The sequence below is a fragment of the Plecotus auritus genome (assembly GCF_963455305.1).
Source record: "Plecotus auritus genome assembly, chromosome: 4".
NCBI lineage: Eukaryota > Metazoa > Chordata > Mammalia > Chiroptera > Vespertilionidae > Plecotus > Plecotus auritus.
Window position 1 is genome coordinate 83147808 of NC_137775.1, and position 23976 is coordinate 83171783.

At 40.0% G+C, this 23976-nt stretch overlaps 1 protein-coding gene across 1 annotated transcript in view; it reads left to right on the forward strand.

Annotated features, from left to right (window-relative positions):
* PKHD1 (PKHD1 ciliary IPT domain containing fibrocystin/polyductin) overlaps nucleotides 1–23976 on the forward strand; it is a gene marked incomplete at both ends in the record, with an annotated part of 416219 nt that overhangs the window by 141074 nt on the left and 251169 nt on the right. The window contains 4 exons of the mRNA XM_080665111.1: nucleotides 13910–14120; nucleotides 14528–14685; nucleotides 16908–17099; nucleotides 20645–20770. Of these exons, the coding sequence (XP_080521237.1) occupies nucleotides 13910–14120; nucleotides 14528–14685; nucleotides 16908–17099; nucleotides 20645–20770 (687 nt within the window). The remainder of the gene's footprint in view (nucleotides 1–13909; nucleotides 14121–14527; nucleotides 14686–16907; nucleotides 17100–20644; nucleotides 20771–23976) is intronic.

Below are 23976 nucleotides of genomic sequence, written 5' to 3' on the forward strand. Positions count from 1 at the left end.
GGATACTTATATACTTTGGGTTACATAGCATGAGCCAAAGGCAGATGAAAAATATGATCTCCAGATAGTGGCCAGTCTCTAGGAAACATGATCTTGCCTGCATTGGCATTTCTGGGCTGGCATAACCAAATAAGACCCCACTATCTGTCATGGAATAATAATTCTAGACATGGGCATTTAGCTATGCTGAGGAGTCTGCCATTTTGTTCTGTCAAGCCCTGTCTATTACAGTGAGCCTCAATCATTGTCTCAAAGGCTTCCTTGGAGAGGAAGCAAAATCAATATTTTTTGTTAAGTATCCACTAAGTGTTGACTATGGATCAGCCAGAGTGCTAGGCACTGGGGATAAATTTTATCAGGTTTGAAAAACCCATAGATACCTCGATAGACATTCAATATAAGGAGGACTTTTCTCTCCTATTTTTATCAGCAAGCGCTTACATTAATCTTGTAGCCCAGGATCCATGAGGGTCTTCTATCTATTCACACATCAGCCACAGTCTTCAAATGTTTGCTTTAATCCAACAGCTACTTAGGAAACCCACCCAATGTTTTGCTGTTTGCCACTGAGAAAACATAGCTGGAGAAGAAGAGGGCACATCACTGTTTCTACCAGCCCGTAGACCATCTGAAGGACCTTGAATCCTAATAGGGATCCTCTGGTTTGAGAGCCACTGTCTATGACGCATATGACAAAATTCTTGCTAGAAATGGAAATTCAGATGGAGAAGAGTGAAAACTTTCCTAATTCTTTTACCCTGCATTTTTTTTTTACCCCAAACCTTTTCATTTTCACATACTATTATGAAGGATCAGTGAAAGAGTTAATAAATATAATTTTTGTGCCTGTATTTTAAATGTACCCTGTGCTCCTTTATGTTTAAATAGATGTCAAGTTAAGAAATCCCGAGTGTCATTTCTTACAATCAGTAGCGGGCAATTGAAGCTAAGTACGTGCTTTTAATATGTTTTGAGATTTTTAAGTTAAAAAACATGTTGCTACTTGAGCCTTGTGATGTTACAGGATATTGAGAGTTTAGACATCTCTTCCTCTACTGCCCTGTTTCTGTCTTCTCCCCTGCTCTTCCATCTCTCCCACTAACCCCCAGCCCCCATCTTCCCTGTAGGTTATTCCCAGGGTTAGGTTGTCATCAACAACTGTTCCCCCAAAGCCCTACCAATATAGGAGTGATGGGGATCTCTCCCAAGCCATAGAGCTTGCACACTGGACACAGGCGAAATCAAGCTGTTTTCCACTCTAACATGATGCTGCTGCATCTCACTTGTTTGAAAGAAATGTGAAGTGGGAAAGATCTAACCACTGGGTGAGAGGGATTCCCTTTGCGCAGTCTCAGTCAGAGAATCCAGTTACAGACAGAACTCATCAATCCTCTCCCTTTGCCTTCCTCCTTCACCATCTGAGGTCTCAAACAGATTTCCCCTCCGGCATGGTGGTACATCATAGTTAAAATCGTTACGTAATTTTGCTGGCCTTTTCCCAGGGCCAGAGGTGGGTCTGCTGACACTGGGGCTTTGGGGAGAAACTAATTTTCTTTGGCTGTCAAGTATGCAAAACAGTGAGCGACTTGATTCCCTGCTTGGTACCCAGCAGGTCCCTAATGACCTGGGTTCACTCAGCTTCCAGGATGATGCAGTGAAGAGGTTCACCAACTTTAGTGCCTAGAAGACTCTTCTCCAGGAGGTTTTCCAATGCAAGTTTCTGGGTCTCAACCCCAGAGCCTGGCTCCAATGGCCTGAGGGGGACCCAGGAATGTGCACTTCAATGGAACCCTCCGATGATTTGAGTGGAGTATCCCACTGACTTCACGTGGAGAAGTGCTGTTTTTAGTGGTTAGTAGTTTTGGAATCATAAATCAGTGCAGGTCTGCCGCTTATCAGCTGTGACCTGAGGCCAATTAATTTCCCTAAAAGCAGGGAAACACAATCTTCACCCCACAGACTTACTGCTTGTGAACTGCTCCCAAGCATCAGGTACTTGCTAACATTCAAGCAGTGTTAGCCACGGCTATTTTGATTATATTCTTTTTCTTTTTTTCTCCCAAAGTACTGAGTATCCAATGCTAATTATCTCATTTTCTTTTAGAGGGGCGAGGGAGGGGCCTCTTTCAAAATTTGCATGAGGCTAGTTCTTCCTAGAGATTCCTCTCCTTGTTAATTTCTGTCTACTTTTTTTCAAAGCATGGGAAGGATTTTAGCTTTGGAGATCATGAGGCAGCCACATTCCCAGGCAGCTTCTGTTCTGTTCCCACACCTAGTGAAGAACACCTTTTGATTGTAAGCTCTCCTGGTGCAGCTGTTTCCCAGTAGTGAATAACCACCATTCCCGGGTGTGGTTACAATAAAGGCTTCTCGGAAATCATTTTCATGCTCCTCAGTTTAGCCAGAAGCGGAGCACCGCTGAGCAAATGAAGCGTTTTGCGGGCGTTTTTTTTTTTTTTTTTTTTTTTTTTTTTAGCATGCAACAGTAAGAGGCCTGACTGATGGAAACCAATTTAACTCCAGCTCGAGTCCTAGAGAATCACACAAATGGGTCTGCGGGTCAGTAGTACAGCTTTCCCCACCTTCTCTCTCCCATCTCATTCTTCATTGCCACCCATGTAACCTTTCTGCTCAGGCTGGTTTTTATCATAGATTAAAATCGCTAAGCAAACAGGCTTTGCTGTTCAGCTGTCATGAGAAAGGATGGAATTGAAAGCACATTTCATGTTTTTCTCTTAATGTAGAAAAATGCATTCAAGTGCACGCACATGCACACACATACACCTACATGAACACTCAGCCACACGCAGCACTCTCTCTCTTTCTCTGGGTTTGGGAGTGGATAGGGGCAGGGTGTGTTCTGAATCTCTCATGGAGTTCAGTGGCTCAAGGAGTTCTGTCCACAACTCACTTGGATATTTAATATGACTAAAGGGTCTCAGGATCCCTCCAAGGGGGGGCAGTCTGGGGTTTGGGTAGTTGTAGTTAATAAGGAAATTTCACTCTTGCCTTTTGCTTTCCTTACTCTGTCTGCCAATCCAGGTTCACCACCCTAAACCGAGTGCCAATCACTTGTCACTTTTCAAGGGGTCGCTGTCAGCCTGGGCAACTTGAATTTTTGACAATGTAATTACGGTCCTTGCTTCCACAGTGGGAGTCTGAACAGCATGGCGGGGCTTTTATTGATTGTTCAGCAGGGAAATTTATCAATGTCTCTCACTTCATTTCTAGTTCCTCCCTGAGAAATTTGGCTGACAGTTTCTTAGGAGCAAAAGCAGTCTTATGGCCTTGAATGAAGTTGTGTCTTTGTCCTTTTTAAGAAATTTACAAGATATGGGCATTAAATATAAATGGAAGTTTCTGAGAAAAGCAAGTATGTGGGGGCATGATTGAAGGAAAGCACTAGAACAATCATTACAAAGAGGAGAATTTGGTAGGAATAAATAAGACCAAAGTACTCTAAAGGAATAAGTTTAAATATGGTTTATTTTCTTTTTAAAAGTACCAAGTATCGTATTCAAATTCCATGCTTTTAAAATGATTGTACCTGGCACTGTTAACTGTAGCTGCCAACTGGTTCTAGGCTGTCTTAAAGCACAATATTGTGTGCATGGTGTAGACAGGTGTGTAGGAGGGTGTTTCTGGTCAGTGGTTTCCATACTGTGCTCCCCCAAATCCAAAGGTTTCTGGGGGGAGCTTCAAGTGTTTCACAAACTGTGCCACGCCAGCATGGCCAAGGGTGAACCTGAGTGGGGGCGGCTGAAAGGCTTAGAAAAGACAGACAAGAGAATGAAAGTTGGGTCTCGGTGGGACGCTACCTCTCTGATGGAGAGACAGTGACACAAACTACAAGCCGTGTCTTTATTTTATAGTCAGATGCCACGAGGCAAAGTAAGGGCGTGGTCAAGATGTTTACAACATTCTCGTGGGTTTCAATCCTACTCAATTACATGCACCTGATCAAGCTTTGTTTACTTGCAGCCTATATCAGTTAGGCACGAGACCACAGGTTCAAGCTTACAACTATAGCTGTTGGCTATAATGGTGCTGGAGGGGCTCTGCCCTCCAAGCTGGGACTTGCAGATGGCCATGAGAGTACTGTGCCCTCTCATTAGTCCAAGGCTTGAACCTGTTTAAACACTGTAGTCACCACAACAAACAATGAAGTGTTTATGTGTGGGGTGTGTGTGTGTGTGTGTGTGTGTCAAGCAATCAAAGTTTAAATTGCTCAAGTAATCAATTTATTGCTTTTATTTCTATTCTATATTTGCAGTCAATGTAACATTTCATTAGAAGAAAATAGTTCCATTGCTAAAATAGTGATTGAAAGCAACTCTACTAGCTCATCCTCTTTAACTGCCGTGTGTAGACACTTTAGCTAGATCAGGGTCTCTCTCTGTGTGATCCCTTACTTCCCCAAGAGTGATGGAGCTTGAGGACATTCCTATCATCTGTTCTTTGATGTGAGATGAAAATTTTTAGAGCCATTTTCATCTTACAACAGTTCCTCTATATTTGACAATATATTTTCAGATTTCTGCTCTTTACCACCTATCAACTGTTTTTTGTCCTATCTCTTTTACATCCAGAACATCTCCTCTTGCTCCTCTTCTTTACTAATTTCTTCTAGACCAGTGGTATTCCTTCCTTTCTGTCTCTGCTTCCTTTGGGCAGAAATATAAACCATGGGTATGGCATGGCATTTTTACATGTGGCTTTACTACTCTTAAATTATTTGGTTTTAAGGGATGGAAACCCAGTGCAAACAAACTTAGACAAAACCCAAAATTTATCAGTTCTCGATCAAACTGCAGGATGGGTAAGAAGGCATCTGGACTTGGGCATGGCTGTCTCTAGGGGTCCAGATGCCATCAGGACTCCGTCTCTCACTTCTGGGTCTCGCTACATGTATTGGCTTCACTGGCTCTGACTGCTTAAGGGTTTGTTCCATATGGCTACTGTATTTCCTGGTTTTATATAGACTTTGGTTTTCCACCAACAATGAACAGAGCTCTGCTTTCTATCATTAGTTCCAAAACTAACCAGGGAAGGCCTCACAAGCCTAGCTTGATTTATCTACCAGGCTTACGACTACACATGGTGCCCAGGGAGGTAGGGCACTATGATTGTTTCAGCTCAAGCCACTTTATCAACCCTCAAGGCAGGGAGACAAGGCCATGTGAGAAGATGCAACTCTGCCCTGACCAGGCTTGTGTATTTGTGTGTTTGCATGAGTATTTGTTTTGGGGAGCTGTTTACCAAAAGAAAGGATGATAGCCATCCCATAAAGGAGTATTGATTGGCAGAAAAAACAACAACACATAGGCGTCCTCTAAGCTGATTAAACTAAATTCCTAGACTTTTGACTTCTAATTTAGTCTTTGAGATCCCAAGGTGACTGATCCCAAGTTTGTTATACTTTTCTCCATATTCAACTATACTCGTACACTATTTAGTGTTGTATAGACTCAATGTGTAAAGTTGAAATCAGTTGTCGTTTAGGCTGCAAGTAGGCTGAATAAATAGGTAAGTAAAATCAGGCAAACAAAAATGCCTGTTAAGTTCCTAGCTTAGAATTCAGAACCTAGAAGGATCCCATCAAATAGCAGAAGAGGTAAATATATATGTTTGAAAGCTTTTGCTCTGTTTGGGCATCCCCTCCCAATGTTACCCCAAATCTTAAAACTATCGAAGGATCTTATGAAAATTGAATTTTCTAGTATATGCTTTGACTTTTATTCATCCTTTTCAGGGATTTTATATTTCCTCAATATTGAAGAGGTTCTTTGCCTTCCCCTAGCAATTTTCGCCACAAAAATTTCATGGGAAACTTGGTGTGTGAATTGATCATAAGACTATGCAAATGGAAGAGATACATTTTTAGGGATGTTTGAAAGACTCAAACCTTCAGACAGACTCTGACTCAGAACAGACTATATTAATCCATATTCTGATGGATCTTTTTGCCTTGTCCTTTAACCACACCTCGGGCATCATAGGTTTCCAGTTGATGTTAGATATTAAAATGACATTTGTTGAATTGTCCTGAAATCCTCACAGGAGCTAGGACCCATGTTTCAGATGTTTTACTTAACTGAAAATGAATGTACTATCTCCTGGGTATTTTGAACATTATCTTTTGATTCTTCTCATTCATTTACTTTTAATCACAGTAGCAACAGTAATGCTCCGATTGGGTAGAAACAAAAGTTAGCCTTTCTTTCATACCTCTAGAGAAGGTCTTTAATCAAAGTATGGTTCACTGCACCACCCAAATAACCTTGGTTAGCCTTGGTTTAAACCTTTATGCCAAAAGAATGCCAAACTTCTCAGCATTGGAAGCAGACTTTGTGCACAATTCCTTTTCATCAGTGTGGGAATGTTTGCTGATCAGCTGTGGATGCAGCCAGCTCATCTGCATTTTTAGAGGATTGCTCTGGTAGCCTCCTGCAGGCGCATGTTCCCTGCTCAGGCGATACCACCAGAAATTGCCCTGCAATGATGCAGAGGCTCATAGTGCACACAGAGGCAAGCTCATGCAGAATTCCCTGCCAGCTTTTCTTTTCACCCAAGGGAGCTTTCAGAGCAAGTGGTTCTCAAGGGCAGAAGGAAATGGTATGTGAAAAATGCTCCCGTTCCATCTCTTTGGTCTGCCAGATAGTCTTCTATTAATGCTAATGTCATAGTCTTCTCATCTGAAGTACCGTAAATTGGATTGCCTCCAATTCACAAATGGTTTGGGTTGGTTGGTTGGAACTTGGAATACATTTTTTCTCAAAGAAATGCTGATAAATCTTGTGGTGAAGGAACTAAGTGAGGCTTCAAAAGTCTTTCACTTAAATCTTAATGTATAATGTTAATGGGGGTAGAGCAGCTGACCCCTGAGTATTAGACTAATTGTATGAGGAGGTAGGTTCCATTTCCAACATGAGATTCCAGGGACACATCTCTCTCCATTTGCTTTCTACTATCTCAATTTATTTTTTATTGAGTAATAGTAACAGATGGTGTTCTCAGTACTTCTGTCCTTGTGGCCTAGTTGTGGGTTCCGGTGCAGTGTGGGGTCTGGGAGTAGAGAGAGTCCATTTAGATGCAAGTGTAGTAATCTGCAATAGTTGACCTTTCTCTAATTCCTCTGGTTACTTATCACCTCCTACTGTTGTTAAAGATAGTATATGACCATAGGATCTGGGCCAGGTGCTGGTGGAAAGAAAGGGAAATGAAGAATAGTAGAAGGGCAGGATTTTTTCTCCATCTCTTTCCCCTCAAAGCTTATATTCTGTTACTGTGCACCTTCCCTTCTATTGGCAGAAGGATGAAATGAAAAATGAGGAATAGGACTCAAGTACAAGAGATGTTGGGCAGCATGCCCAGACCCTAACAATAACAAAAAAGCATAAAGAGAGGGGGAGGAATGAGTCTCCAAGCAATTGTATGGAGAAATACGATGTTCTGGATACCATTACCATATGATGTACTGCATTCTTTTGTTTAAATGTGGATGTGCATATCTTCATCTTTTGATTTTCTTCCTTTTACTGCCCTCCTTAGGATCTTGTCTCATCTACCCAATCTTCAAATGACCATGTTCCCATGGGCTTGGTCACAGGTACACTTCACTTATAACTGTATACTTCTCCCAAGTAATCCCACCCATTCTCATGGAGTAACATCTATTTATATGTTTCTTTATATATCTTGCCTTAGACCTCTCTTCTGAGCTACAGATTCATCTTTTCACTTGTATATTCTCTTTAATAGCTAAACCATAACCTGTTTAAAATTGTCATCTAAAGCTGAATACCAGTACATGAGGGCAGGGTTTTTCTTTCTTTCTTTTTTTTTTTTTTTTTACTATTTTGCTCACTACTGTATTTGTAGTACTAGAACAGCAAATGACATATGGCATGTAATAGATGCTTGATAAATATTTATTGAGTGGATTTATTATTTTCATCCCCAAGTATTTCTCTTTATCTGCCAATTTGCTTCAGTTATAGACCTGTGAGGTGTCATTGACATGTTATTTCTTACCTCTAGATTTAATCTCACAATCTTGATTGTCCAAAAGAAATCTCAAATTTTTATACTTTTCTCCAGATCCACTGCATAACCCTTGCTCAAACTTCCAAAACTTCTTGTCTGAGCTACTGCATTAGCCTTCTACAGTAGCCTTCTATGTAGTCTTCTTATTTTCACTCACTTTCCTGTAATTTCTTCTTCACATCACATTCAGAGTGACCTTTCAACACATAAATTTTATCATGTAAGTATTTTGAATAAGATCTTTCAAGTTTGTTAAAACAGGCCAATAGGTGCTGCTTTAGTTTTCCCAGTCATAGCATGCCATCTCATTCATCTTGCTAGACACTCTAATCTCCATTCAGTTGCTAGAACAGATTAAGCTCCCACTTGACTCTTGCCCATTTTAGGAATTGACTCAGATTTTTTCTCATTCTCCCCAATCTGCAGTAAACATGTATTCTCACTAAGGATTCTCTCCCCTCAGTGTGATATCACTAGTCTTAAAATATCACTAGTCTCAAATCAGTATAATTTCTTATTTATTGCCTCACATATTTCTTTGGTGGTTTCCAAATCTCATTTAGAATAAACTCTAAGTTCTTTGGGGGAGCCTGTGAGGCCCTTCCTGGGTGGGTCCTGCTCACCTTTCCAGGTGCACCTTTGCTGACTCTCATCACGTCCCCATCCCCTCTACATACTTGCAGTCAAGCCAGGCCACATATATAGCAGCTATTTGAATGTGTCATGTTGTCCCAGACCATTGTGTACACCACTGCCTTTGTCTAGAGTGCTCTGCTGATTTTGTCACCTGGTCCACTGTGAATTATCCTTCAAGACCCACTCGGTTATCTTCTTCTCTGGATGCCATTACCATAAACAACCCATTCCTTTGTGTGAGTGAGGTGCTGTGTGTCTGTGTGCCAGCAGACCGTGGGTGTCCGTCTGTCTTAACACATAACGTGGTGCATTTGTGACATTTGTCTATTTCTTGTACTGGTCATGGACCTGGAGGACTCTTTTCCCTCTATGTATGTCTTCCCAGTTCTTGACAGATATTTATCTACAAGAAGAAAATATAATATAACATTCATTGTTTTATTATGGATAATAGTGAAGCTGCATGTGGAGATAAGGGGTAAATAATTTGCATATATTTGGAAAAAATTTTCTAGGTTTTTTTTTTGTGTTTGTGAGTTCCTTTATATTTCTATTCTGATACAAACATTATTTTAATTAAATTATTCTTTCTGTCTCCTAAAAGATTTGGCAGTTATTTACTTGAAATAAAGATAGAGGTCTTACAAAATAGAGAACAATTAGTTATTTTAAAGAGTGTTAACCCACAATGATTATTTTCTTTCTCTTCATGCTCATTTGGTAAGATGGTTCTCTGTGACTTTGTAATTATGGATGGATGACATTGAAATGCTTGAACAATAATTTGTAGGAAATACAATTATGAGTAGAAGTTATTAGTGGGAGTAAATGAATAGCTTGTTTGGCTAACAGGTCAATGTTGAAAGCTTAAAGTGGCTAAACAGTGTATTAAATTATAAATTAGGAGCATAACTCTTTTTCATTTAAGTATATTCATAAACTATTGAGCTTTTTAAATTGCATTTTTATGTTTTTTGATTTGCAGTAGGGAAAGGAAGGCAGCTGCCCAACCTGGGTTTCTTAAGAGTGCTGTGAGGTGAAATGACTCATGTTCAAAATGTGTGCATTGCCTTCTTTATCGGAGAAGCAGTTGTTCCACCTTGCATGGCATTTAAATAATGTTTATGAAGTAAGGAATATAATGTCTTGAGAATCAAATTTGATTTGATACAGTTGATTTGTAGGTATTTCCAGAGGTCAGGAATTCCATTTTGTGTTCAGTTCTTTGGTTCTGGATCCAGAAGACCTGGTTTTAGAACTTGCTGCTGACATCTCATTGCTGTGTAATCGTGTCCTTGAAGTATCTCAACTTTCTAGTCTGTATGATCTGTTAAAAGAAAACCAACAACAGAAATAATTCTTACTTTAGAGTAAAACTTCTTAACATAGAACTTATTCTAAGTTCTTAATAATTGTTTTGTAGTAATTTTTACATATTAGATATTATATACTCATTTAGGTATATATCTGATGGAGATTTGCAGATAAATGTCCAGAAGGTAATATTCATAATAGTTAATTTAAATCCCTATGTGTTGAATCCTAATTGTGTGCCTAGGACTATGTGAGGAATTATGGCATATATAAAAGAAACATAAGGTGGTATCCTGCATCCAAGGTGCTGACTGTCCTCATGGGAGGATAAGACACATGCATTGTAATAATTACAGACCAATTTAGTATTGAAATATATGGTACTGACTGTGGGTTATATAACTGAAATCTCCCCAGGCCTCTCTGAACCTGCTCAACCTGGGGTATTTCAGTAGTGATCATAAACATTTTACTGCCTGCCTCCCCCAGCTCTCACAGAACCTCCAGCCTTTTTCAGCATTCCTACCAGCTTGCTGTAGGTATTCTCATGATGAATTTCATGAATTCATCAACTAGCCTGTCTGCCATTTACCATAAAGAATCTTTCATGCACTATTCTTCCCATTTTGGCTTTCTTTGTCATTGCCTTCCATTTAGGGAGGTGCTGGGGGCTGCCTCATCCAGCTCCTGTTGCCAATACCTGCCATGAGAGTACTGAACACACGGGTGCCAAGGCGCAGGCTTTCATTGCTGCCCAGGTGGTCATACCCTGAGGTGTAGGAGTGTGCTGTGTCCCACGATGAAGCATGGTGACTTCCTCTTTTGCCACTCAGTGTACTACTTAATCACTTGGACCCCAAAACTTTGGAGTACTGGTTTCTCCATAACTCAGTCATGATTTTCCTCATTCAGTACATATTTATTAAACACCTGTTATATGCTCAACACTGTGATAAGCATTGGTGCTATTATGGTGAGCAAATATAGGCATAACTCCTCCTGTCCTGTTTAATAGGGGAGACAAATAGAGAACTGCACTAATAGAGGCCAAATGGCAATGTGTTCAGTGCTGGCAAGGAGAGGAACATGGTGATGGGAGGGTTTGACCCCATTGGGGGGGTCTCAGAGGCTTTTCTGAGGAATCAAGTTTAACATCATTCTGAATAAAGAATTGATGAAGCCCTAACCAGTTTGGCTCAGTGGATAGAGCATCGGCCTGAGGACTGAAGGGTCCCAGGTTCGATTCTGGTCAAGGGCATGTACCTTGGTTGCAGGCACATCCCAGTGAGAGGTGTGCGGGAGGCAGCTGGTCGATGTTTCTCTCTCATCTATGTTTCTGACACTCTATCCCTCTCCCTTCCTCTCTGTAAAAAAATCAATAAAATATATTAAAAAGAAAAGAGTTGGTGAAAATCCCAACAGAGGAGCATCAGGTGCAAAATTTATCTGGAGAGTTCCTTCAGCTCCTTTCTTCAGGTTCAGCGGTCCATTTGGTCAGGAGTGAAAATCCATATCTGAGGCTGATCCCATGCTGACTCTGTCATCTTTTTCTCTCAACTGCTCCTCGTGTAAGCTTCTCCCATGCTAACACAACTCACACAAATGACCCATAAATATCTAATCAGATATGCTTGGGCATGCCTAAATCTCAGATGCATGCAGACCTTTTGCATAAGGAAGACGCATAGCACTGTAATGTCTATGGGAGGAGGTGGACATAAGCATGGGCTGAAATGCTGCCTGAAATTCAGTGGAGGAGGTGGGGCTTGATTTGTATTTTGGAAGAATAGGTAACATAAAGAAGGCTGGGGACACAGGTGAAGGGACAGAATGGGCAAAGGGATAGAGATGGAAGTGATCCTGTCAAATGACAGGAGGTAATGAGACTGGGCTTCCTGGAATGGAGACTTAATTAAGGAGTCAGAGACCATTGAGTAGAGTAAAATTATGGAGAATCTTAAAAGTCAGGAAGAGAATTTGGTGCTTTGAACCTGAGTACTGTAGGCAGATGCTATAGGTTAAGTGACAAAGAAGGGATGTAATTAAAATACCATAGCAAAGTTTAAAATAGCCAGAAGAATAAAAGCTAGATGCAGAGAATCTAGTTCAGCTGATTATCATAATTTTGACATTCTCAAATTTGAGATGATGATAATAGCTATCTCCTACATAGCTAGAAATACAACTGGCAACTGTGAAGCATGCAGGCTTGATGTTCTCATCATATTTTTTATAAGAGTGAGTAAATTCTGAAATAATTATATTGTATTATAGAGGCTGTTAACATTTGGAAGGACATAAATTTATGTTAATAATGAAAAATGCACTTCAAAGATTCTCTGATTTTTTTATTCATCTGATTAAGAAGGATTAGTTGAGAAATATTTTTGTTGTCCCTACTCTTGGTTCTTCCATGAATAGCTTGCATGTTGGTAGGTGCATAGTAGGTGTTCGTTGCATATTGAATATTGTGAACAATTGATCACAGATTTTAATAGCAGTTTGCCTTTGATAAACACTTTCTTTGCTCTTCAGAGATTTTTCTGTGCAAACATTGAAGAACCAATCATAGAAATTCACATATATGTGCATATACATATAAATAAACTTTAATTTTGTTGTTCCCAAAGGTTAAAACAAACAAGGAACAAAATTAAAATTATTTTCTTTTGGGATGATTTATGTCTTAATTTTTACCTGCCCTATAATTAGACATTTTGAACTCTAAATGATTTAAGATAAAATTATTGCCCAAGTAAACTTCAGAAATTACATCATTAACCCAGAGACCTTTATAAGCCTAAAACAACATTATTGGTGCAAGTGGCCATACATACACAGACAAATAAATAAAGAGGAAAGTCTAAAATGATTTGAAAATGATTTATTATTGGCCACCCCTGTAGTTAGAGATTCAAGTATTATTATATTAATGTAGTGCAATAGGGGAGGACAGGAAGTTGCTGTGGGCTAAAGGTAAATTATGATATATTGCAAAGGAGGAAGGAAATGTACTAAGGAAAGAAGAAAGAGTTGGGAGTTAGCCATGTATTTTCTGAAGTATTGTTTCAGATAATGTCTTGAAAAATTTTTTGCCTTGACCCTTGCTGGAAAAGGCCAGAGTAAACTGGGAGACAGACTACCTTCTTAAATCTTTGACAGTAAAGGAGTAGCATACTGGCATCGGAGGATCAAATGGATGCTGTGGACTCTAACAGAAACCAAGGTACCTAGAGACACAAGCTACCCTTCAATTTTGCATAGCAATCTTCTGTGGAATCCACCCAATTTTAGAGTTTGAAAAGATCATTTAATACACCATGGTTCAGAACAATCTGAGATAATTTTGATTTTGTACTCTACTAACACTATTTGTAAAGTGAGCTGAAGTCTTCAAATTAGAAATTCAGTATGAATAGCTATCTGTTTTTATTTGGAATAAGAAATAGGTGGTAAAATTACATATTCAAAGCACTGAGTATTGAGGGTCTATTATGTGATAAGGTCCAAACCACATGTTTTATGAATATTATTTTATTTAATCCTCCTAAAACCCTATGGGGGAAGGCCTTTCTACTTCTGCTTTATAACTGAGGAAACTGAAGCTCACTGTTGACTTTATTACCCAAAGGAACATGGTTAGAATATGGCAATATTGTAATTCAGTTGTAAGTTTGACTCCAATTCCTGTGTGTGTTTTTTTGTATCATGCCATTCTTAATCCTGGATTACTTTTATTGCTGCCATGTGACAGATTAAAAAACAACAATGAAAAAGTGAAGACATTGGTGCTTATTGAGCCTGAAACTTACTTTCGCAGGTTATTTGTTTACAGGACTCTTTGGCTGAGTAATACCACATTTGTATTAACTATTTGAATGTCTGAAGGCACATTTTCCTCCCACTGCTTTAGGTTCACTACCAGAAGTAATTGTCACTCATCTTCGAGTGGCTGCCTCTGCCCGTGACACAGTGTTGGCTCTAGAAGATGCTGTGGACTGGCACTCTGGGGATGAAGTTGTCATCATCAGTGGAATGGGTGTTGAAGGTGCTAAACCCATTGAAGAGATTGTTGTTGTGGAAACTGTGCACAATGCAGACCTCTATCTGAGATCACCCTTGAGGTACTGAGTGACAACTTGGGTCCATTTAGATGGAAGAAGATGAGGTCTTAACTGTACTGGTATCTGGACATTATTTTTTTGTCTTTCAATGATGTATTTTTAATTAAATAATGTTAGGTGTTTTGACAAGAAAAATTACAAAGCATGCGTTGTTTTGAAGATTTATATTTCTTAAGTAAGTTTTTCTTGTAAAACTCTAGAACTCCCATGTTAGATGGTCAGAGCAATAGTCATCATAGTTTCCTAATTTTCACTTACTTTTGCCAATAGTTCACTCTTGTATTTGAGTTTCTAAAGAAATAGACTGCCAAATAGGGTATTATGTGAATCTAGTAGCTTACTATTCCTGATAAGATTCAGAGTGGTGTCTACAGATGTGTCTTTTTCTTTCTTTCTTTTTTTGAAAGATATTCTCACAACTTCACAGATATTTGGGTAGCTGGAGACCACCATATTCTAAAGGCCACAGTGGCCCTGCTCAGCAGGAGGATTATCATACGAGGAAATCTCACCAGTGAGAGGACAAAGTTCCTTGCTACATGCCAGGAGGCTAACACTTCAGAAGGTAGAGAAGTATTTTGTTGGGAGGTCCAACGAGTGAAAAAGAATGTTCTTGCTGTTGAATGATATGTGCCATTGTTGACTTCTTTCAAAATAGAATAAACCCTTAACCTTTGCATGTGCATAATATTCTGTAGTTTTCAGAATGCTCTTGATAAATTGTCATTTCATTTCTTGCCCTCGACAACCTTGTGAAAGAGCTAGACAACATTATCCACTTGAGTAATGAACTATTTCTTTTGGAAAATAAAATGTTAAATAATTAAATCTGGAGAGTTGAATTAAATTTTGAGGGTTGAGGTTATATTGTAGTCTTAACTCTGATTCCAAGCACTTTCTAAAATTCTCAGGAAAACTGTTCAATGCCCAAGTCATGAATGCAGGCAGCACATTCTTACTGATTAGGCTTGTTGGCCTCTTCCCTCCCCGCCACCTCCACTTTTGGAGTTTGTTTTCTGAGTGATAACCACATACTTTAAGTAAGTGGTTAAAAAGTCAATTTATCTTCTAGAAGAATAGCAGGCACTGGATCACACTGATGTGCCTATTAAACATCTATTTCAGGGATGGCTAGTTTAGTAGGTTATGCTTTGGTTTCTCAGGCTGTAGATTACGAGGCTTTCACATGTTCTGAAGATACCATTTGTCAACCTTGGTTCAGGACGGTGTGGATGTCAAGGATGACTCCCAGGCATGAGCCCTGGATGGATGATGAGGCTATTTCTTGAGATGGGAACAGGAACAGATTTTGGGGTGGGAGGGTGGAAGTCATGAGCTTCATTTTGTTCATGTGGAGACAGATGCCAGGCAGCATCAGAGTTGAGATATCTGGTAGTGTCCGGAGCCTGGAAGAAATGTCAGATGGAGTTAAAGATTTGAGTAACATCTACATATAGACACATGTGGCTATAACATTAGGATGTGGTCGGGAGAGAGGGACATGGATCCTACCCTCCACCACCTCAGTCTTCTAGCTCACAAATGTGTCATTCTGTAAAATGTTTGGATGCAGTGGGTTAGAATCCATTGACTAACAACTTTAATAATTCTGCTGAATTGAGATCTGAATTCTTTTCAAACACTGTAGGATTTCTCATACAGGTATTCTCAGATCAAATTGTGCAAAACATTGCATTTGATCATCTTGCAAGTGAGACCATGCATCTGGGTTTAGGTCATGATAAAGCTGTTAGCTTCTAATGGGAAAAAAATCCCTGATTTCAGCACAACTCTTTAACATTACTACAAAATTCTCAAAGTAAAACAGAATTTATAGCTTCACTAAAAACATATGTCACTCACCTCTTCTTTCTGTGGGACTGACATCTGGGAATGAGGTAGCTAAACACAATAATATGAGTTCTGACCATTTAAATATTTTAGGGACCACTAACACCATCAAAATTGTGATAAATCATAAGCATATAAAACAGCTCTTCATTTACCTCTTATATATTCATTCTCTTGGTGCTAACAAGTGACGGTACTTTGTAATTTACTATGGATTATTTACTGTGGATTGGTACATCATTTTGTATTAGTAGCACTTCTTCTTTGGTTTGTTAACATGGACAATAAAGAATCAATTCAGGAGATAGTTTTTTAGTTCACATCACCACCACATCCCATATGTCAATAGAAAGAGTCCTGGATCCTGAGGTGACCACACTTTGTAGCAGTGGTATCTGTGTGTACTACATCCATGCGATTTGCTGTCCTCTCTGGGAAGGAGGTATTGGGGCAGGGCCTGGAGCCCTTGGCTATTTCTGCAGTGGCATTATTGTCACCAAACTAGAGAGCAGCAAAGTAAAGGGGAAGCCCATTGGACAGTTTAAGACTAAAAAGAGCCACAATTATATTCAGTATTTACAACTTGTTCCCTACAGTTATAAACCACGAGAAGGTCATTTTATTACACACTTCCTCCAGCTGGTCTTTTGGGTTGAAATAAACATCTATTTTGGTTGAATTTGTGGGCCATAGTCAGCCTCTTTGTGACAGTAATTAAGGTAATTGATTTGGGATTGGGGGCTTCTGGAAATAATAGAGTGAATGCACCATTGTGTCCTAGTTATTGAATGGTTTAATTAATAATCAAAAAAGGAGAATCAAGGTAAAATAAGATTATTAAATGAAATAGGCAATAATGCTTTGTCTTTATTGCCACCAGTGCCTTTCAAACTGGGAGATAGGCCTATATGTGTCACACTGCATTCTGAATTTCAGGTAATTTGCAGCACTGTTTGTACTCCAAGAGTGAGAAGATGCTGGGATCCAGGGACCTGGGGGCCAGAGTCATCATTCAGTCCTTCCCAGAGGAGCCCAGCCGGGTACAGTTGCAGGGAGTGCAGTTCCAGAACTTGGGGCAAGCTTTCCATAAGCATCTGAGCTCCCTAACTCTGGTGGGAGCTATGAGAGGTAACGGGGTCTGTGATTTCTCATTTTCATTTCTTATCCCATGTTCAAGGCACTACATGCCAAAGGTAATGATAGGTGATATGTGAATGTGGGGGGTCAGAGATGGATAATTATACTCTAGATCTATGTTTCTCAAACTTTAGTATGCCTAAAAAAAATCCCTTGAGGAGCTTATTAAAATTCAGCATTATGGGTCCTATCAAGACAAATTTTGGTCTAAGGTGGCCCTAGGAATCTGAATTTTTCATAAGTAAGCCTTAGGATTCTGGAACAAGTGTTCCAAGGAATATACTTTGAGGAACATGACTATAGATACAACAGATATGGAGTGAACCACATGATCCACATTGTAAATCTGCAATTACAGGCAAATTGACATTGAATAGTGTAAATCATCAACACTATGGCAGTCCAGCTCAGCAGGGAGCAATTCCCTGTGAAGTTGTACTAACTTAGAGGAAATCTTCTTCCTAGAAAAATAGGGGAGAATGGGCTGAGAACCAGGTGCTTTTCCTGGGAACGTAAAGCAGGCAGAGTGTGCAGATCTTGGCCAGAGCTGAAGAGATAGAAAGTGGGGGTGGAAATCAAATGAAGGTGGGAACCACTAAGTGAAAAACAAGATTAGAATCAGAAAAGAAGAATATTGTCATATGTACTGATGAAGGTTCTGAAATCAAAATTGGAGCATCCAGGACAAAAGCCCAGTGCCAGAAGCTGACATGCAGAGAGTCAGAAAATTATAGAGTACAGATGCTAAGTAATGAGGACAGAAGCTTCATTTCTGAGTTATCCTTCCGACCCCTCAGCACCTCCAAGATCCATACATTCAAGCTTTGCCTTCCTTGGAAAGAGAGGTGCTCTAGGGGTGGTGCCTGACAAAGAACATTAGGATATATTGAGGGCTTCAGGTGGGCCTTAAAAAATGCTAGTATTAATAAAAATAAAAATGCTAGGATTTCAACAGGCAATGACAGAGTAATCTTTAAGGTCATTGAAGGCAGAATCCTGGCTAACCAATAGCAGCATTTTTTTTCCTAGTTTCAAATCAACTTGGACGTTAAGAATGTCTATTTATTCTAATGTTCTAATTTATTCTAATTATCTCTTCTACCTTATTTATTTATTTTTGACAGTCACTTAGGGGTATGATTCCTAACATGGCTATTTCCCTAGTACATCTGAACAAATGATCAGTATCTTTGTGCCCTTCTCTCTCTCTCTTTTTTTCGGTCTCCTGGTGCTTATAAGGATGCAGAATATTTGATGTGGGGGCCAGCTCCAATATAAATAAGGATAGCAGTCACATATGTGTTATCAATTGCACATAATTAACCCCCCCCCTTGCTAAAAAATTTACTTAATCTGCCTTCTCTAACCTCTGCTTCAGAGTAGCTGCACATGTATCTATTTTTATTTATTAGGTTTTATTTGAAAACTAGAGGCCCAGGGCATGAATTCCTGCATGGGTGGGGTCCCTTGGGGTGGCCTGTGGGGATCAGGCCCCAGCTCGCGCCTCCAGGCTCACAGCCCCGCCTGGCATCCCGCCTTGGCATGGCGCTGCCCCCTCACCTGCTCCACCATCCCGCCGTGGTCCCGCTCTCGTCGGGGCCCATCAGGGCTGGCAGCACCTCCATTACCGCCTGCTGCCAGCACCGTGTCACCGATGCCTGCCATGTTTTGCGCTGCCCCCTGGTGGTTAGCACATGTCATAGCGAGCAATCAAACTCCTGGTTGAACTCCCAAGGGGACAATTTGCATATTAGGCTTTTATTATATAGGCTAGGTTCAGTGATTAAAAAATGTTTGGAAAACCACTAAGTTAATACATTATTCCCTGTAGGTCTCTGTTAAAATGCAAATGTTTGTCCGAGGAAGGGACATCATTTTAATCAGAGGTTATAAACTTTTGGCATGCTTGCCAAATATCTTTTATTGTTTCATGCCCCAAAGGCCCTCATGACCCATTGGGTAATTGCCCCCAGCCACTAAAGTTATAAGGTGCTGGAATTCTTGCATGCTTGCTACTTTTAAAGGTTTACCAACTCCCAAATTTTACCTATAATAGCTTTATAAACACATTAGTACTTACTGGTTGTTCAGATGTAGCGATATTATGGTAATTTAGAGTCAGGGAAAGTCTGCAGCAGCAGAGTTTTCTGCATAAGTGGATAGGATGGGTTAACTTCCGGTGAGTGATGTGAGAACATCTAGTACCAGGGGAGCTGAGCTCAAAGGGAAGGTGGAGACCATCCACCTATGGAGACATTATAGTTGAGAATTTTCTGGGTAGTCCCAATTTAAAAGTCAAATTATTCCTTTAACCAAAGTAATTTTTCTAATTGGCTAACTAACCTTTATTCTAAACATTTGACATTAATATGTCTCTCACTACCTAGAAATAGTAAAAAACTAATTTTTACAGGATTTATAATTTATTTATCCAAATGGTATATTTTTACTATTTTAATGTGAGTTTCCTCCATCAGACAGTGAAAAATTTATTATTTTTCAAATATATATTTTTATTGATTTCAGAGAGGAAGGGAGAGGGAAAGAGAGACCGAAACATTAATGATGAGAGGGAATCATTGATTGGCTACCTCCTATACGCCCCACACTGGGGATGGAGCCCACAACTGGGAATTGAACTGGGACCTCCCGGTTCATAGGTCGACCCTAAATCACTTTACTGAATTTATTTAGTTTTAATCATCTTTATATCTCTAGCACAATGCACAATTTCTGAAATATATAATATTTATTCATTGTTGAGCCAGTTCACATAAGTTGATTTAGGGGCCATAAAATATACCCATGGAGCCATTGTGATGAGTTTCCTAAATGCCATTTAATTTTATCATAGTTAGGGTACCCCCCCTTCAGCTTCAGAAACCTGCCATATGCAACTGTGAGAGTTGTGATCCTCACGTCAACCTCTGGTTTTGCTGATGTCAATTTATAATTGTGTACACATGAAAATTATATAATGTTATTTACCAATGTTATCCATATAAATTTAAATTTTTTTAAAAGAGACTCTCTGGCAATCTTAGGCCAACAAGTTAATTATTATTGCCCAGCAAGTTAAAAGTATTACTTCATAGCTTAAGAAATAATGAGTATATCTCTTCATGCAGATGCAATTTTGATCTGGGTTTGTCCATAACAGTAGTCTTCACGTGGCCCTTAACTTCTCTTTAGCTGCTGTCCACCATATTATGAGGAGAGTAACTACCAAAGATGATGGCCAGTGGAAATCTTGACAGCCATGCACTCTTTTGTGGTTTGGCCATACTGTCTTCTTTCTCAGATGTTTCTCCTTTCTAACATTTGACCCTTGGACTTTACCCTGCTTATCCTTGTAGAATTGCCCATTTTTAAAATTTGATTTCTAATGCCAAATCCTCATTTCCCAAGTTTTATCATTGTGGGAGAATGTTCTTAGTTATATTATAGCTTGCTTTGGAGATGATCTCCAAAGAGATCAAAACCTGGGGAGCTGTTCATATTCCCTTCTAATTGTTACCTTACTCTTTGCTACTCAGATTCCTACATTCAGGGCTGCACCGTGTGGGGCTCCTTCAGCCGAGGCCTCAGCATGTCCGGGACCTTGGGCCTGAAGGTGGATAGTAATGTGTTCTATGATATTTTAGGCCATGCACTGCTGGTGGGTAAGTGAAAGGAGCTTGTTAAATTTGGTATTTTTGAGTAAGACACACAGTATTTCAAAAGAAATTATCCCAAAGTTTGAATTTCCAGTTTATAAAAACTTTAGCCTTTGCTCATTAGAAATAAGCCGTAGTTAAATGTCTAAAAAGTCATAGTTAAAAATTCTAAATTTAGTTATTAGTGATTGGCTAACTAAGCCAATCAATAGAAAACATATCATTTAAAGGTGATATTTTAGTACAGGTTAGTTATTATACAATGGGAAGTTTTAAGACTTACTGTCAGCAATTTTCACAATAAATTCAAATAAATATGTCATATAAATATGTTTTTGTAGCATCTCATGGAATGTCAAGTCTGGTTGATGGACAAGGAGTTAAAAATCTTGAATTCCGTTCTTAGTTGCTCCTGTGATTTGCTGAAGAAGCCCATGTTTCAGAATCTTCCAACTGCTCACTTATATCCATTTTTCTTCTTAAACTTATTCCCTTTGCAGAACACAGAATTATGGTTTAAAATCTCAAATTGCATTATATCACTTCTCTCCTTAAAACCATTTAAGAGTTTCTTTTCTTTTTTTAAAAATAAATCTTTATTGTTCAGATTATTACAGTTGTTCCTCTTTTTTCCCCCCAATAGCTCCCCTCCACCTGGTTCCCACCCCACCCTCTGCTCTTACCCCCTCGCTGTCCTCATCCATAGGTTTACAATTTTTGTCTAGTCTCTTCCCGCACCCTCCACACCTCTTTCCCCCTGAGAATTGTCAGTCCACTCCCTTTCTATGCCCCTGATTCTATTATATTCACCAGTTTATTCGGTTCATCAGATTTTTTATTCACTTGATTTTTAGATTCACTTGTTGATAGATATGTATTTGTTGTTCATAATTTTTATCTTTACCTTTTTCTTCTTCTTCCTCTTCTTAAAGAATACCTTTCAGCATTTCATATAATACTGGTGATGAACTCCTTTAGCTTTTTCTTATCTGTGAAGCTCTTTATCTGACCTTCAATTCTGAATGATAGCTTTGCTGGGTAAAGTAATTTTGGTTGTAGGTTCTTGCCATTCCCTTCTGGCCTACATAGTTTCTGTTGAGAAATCAGCTGACAATCGTATGGGTGCTCCCTTGTAGGTAACTGTTTTTCTCTTGCTGCTTTTAATATTCTCTCTTTGTCTTTTGCTCTTGGCATTTTAATGATGATGTGTCTTGGTGTGTTCCTCTTTGGATTCCTTTTGTTTGGGGTTCTCTGCGCTTCCTGGACTTGTAAGTCTATATCTTTCACCAGGTAGGGGAAGTTTTCTGTCATCATTTCTTCAAATAGGTTTTCAATATCTTGCTCTCTCTCTTCTTCTGGCACCCTTGTAATTCTGATTTTGGTACACTTGAAGTTGTCCCAGAGGCTCCTTACACTATCTTCATATTTTTGGATTATTTTTTCTTTTTGCTTTTCCAGTTGGGTGTTTTTTGCTTCTTTGTATTTCAAATCTTTGACTTGATTCTTGCATTCCTCTAGTCTGCTGTTGGATCTCTGTATATTATTCTTTTTTTTTTTTAAACATATTTTATTGATATTTTACAGAGAGGAAGGGAGAGGGATAGAGAGCTAGAAACATCGATGAGAGAGAAACATCGATCAGCTGCCTCCTGCACACCCCCCACTGGGGATGTGCCCGCAACCCAGGTACATGCCCTTGACCGGAATCGAACCCGGGACCCCTCAGTCCGCAGGCCAACGCTCTATCCACTGAGCCAAACCGGTTTTGGCCTCTGTATATTATTCTTTATTTCAGTCAGTGTATGCTTAATTTCTAGTTGGTCCTTTTTTATATCCTCGAGGGTCTCACTAAATTTATCGGCGGTTTCCAGAAAATTCTTGAAAAACCTTATAACCGTGGTTTTGAACTCTATATCCAGTCGTTTGCTTTCCTCCATTTCTTTCATTTGTGACCTGTTTCTTTGTCTCCGCATTTTGGCTGCTTCCCTGTGTTGATAGAGTGGCTTTGTGTGGTATGTGTCCTATAGGGCCCAGTGGCTCAGCCTCCCCAGTTACCCGAGGTGGACACTCTTGGTGCACCCCTTTGTGGGCTGTGTGCACAGTCTTGTTGTAGTTAAGCCTTGATTGTTGTTGGTATCACTGGGAGGAATTGGCCTCCAGGCCAATTGTCTGTGAGAATCATCTGTCTATGATGGGAGAACTTCTGTGCTGGAGATACCCTTATGGGGCAAGACTTGCTTCAGTGGGGCTTTGGTGTTTACTGAGTCTGCCCCTGAGTGTGTCCCTTATGGATATGAGGAGTTGTAATCTGGATGGTCCCACTCTGACTACTGGGTACACTGGCTTTTGGATCTCTAAGGAGGTGCTAATTTAGCCTCTGCTTGAGGCCACCCAGCAGAAGCTATGGAGAGATCTGTAGATTCCCCTTCTTTGTTAGGGGTTTGGTGGAGCCCAGATGAGGCCGTGAAGCAATGCAAGCTGCTGTGGGGCCTTGGCCCTTCTTTTGGATGTTCTGGGTCTCTCTGATCCAGCTGCAGTTTGTTAGGTAATTTTAGATTGCAAAGGGCCAGGCCATTCATATGCAAAAGCCTCTGCGTGCAGCTTGGGTGGGGCAGGGTCTTAGGGAATTAACAGGGTGTAACAAATAGCTATGGCTGATCCTCAGCCCTGCCCTAAGAGGCCCCGGGTCTCAGTGTCCCGTGGTAATGGCTGCAAGAACCTCTGAGAGAAAGCCGCCCTTGAGTTCTGCCCAGTGCCAGACAGTCCAGTTTCTCCCCATATGAGTGTGTGTCCCCAGAGTCTCACCCGGAACTGGAGTTCAGAGCATTCGGGAGCTTGTGTCTCCCCCCCCCCCCGAATGGAAAAGCCAGCCGCATACTCAGTTGCCAGCCCTTTTCGTGCACGCCTCTGTACCTCCACACTTTACTTCTGCAGCTCCTCTGAGTCTCAGTGTGCTTTTCTCTTCCCTTCTAGTTGTAGAATTTCCACTTAGCCAGCCTTCCTGTGGTTCTGGATGATGTCCGTTTTGTCTTTTAGTTATAGTTTTGAAGTGGTTGTGCGAGGCAGCAATTTCAGGTGTTTACCTATGCCTCCATCTTGGTTTCTCCTAAGAGTTTCCTGTTGCCATTAGAAAACAATCCAAAATCCTTAACCTAGCTTAAAGGACTCCCTCCCTGATTTTGCCTCTTGTCTGGACCTTTTTATCTCTCTAT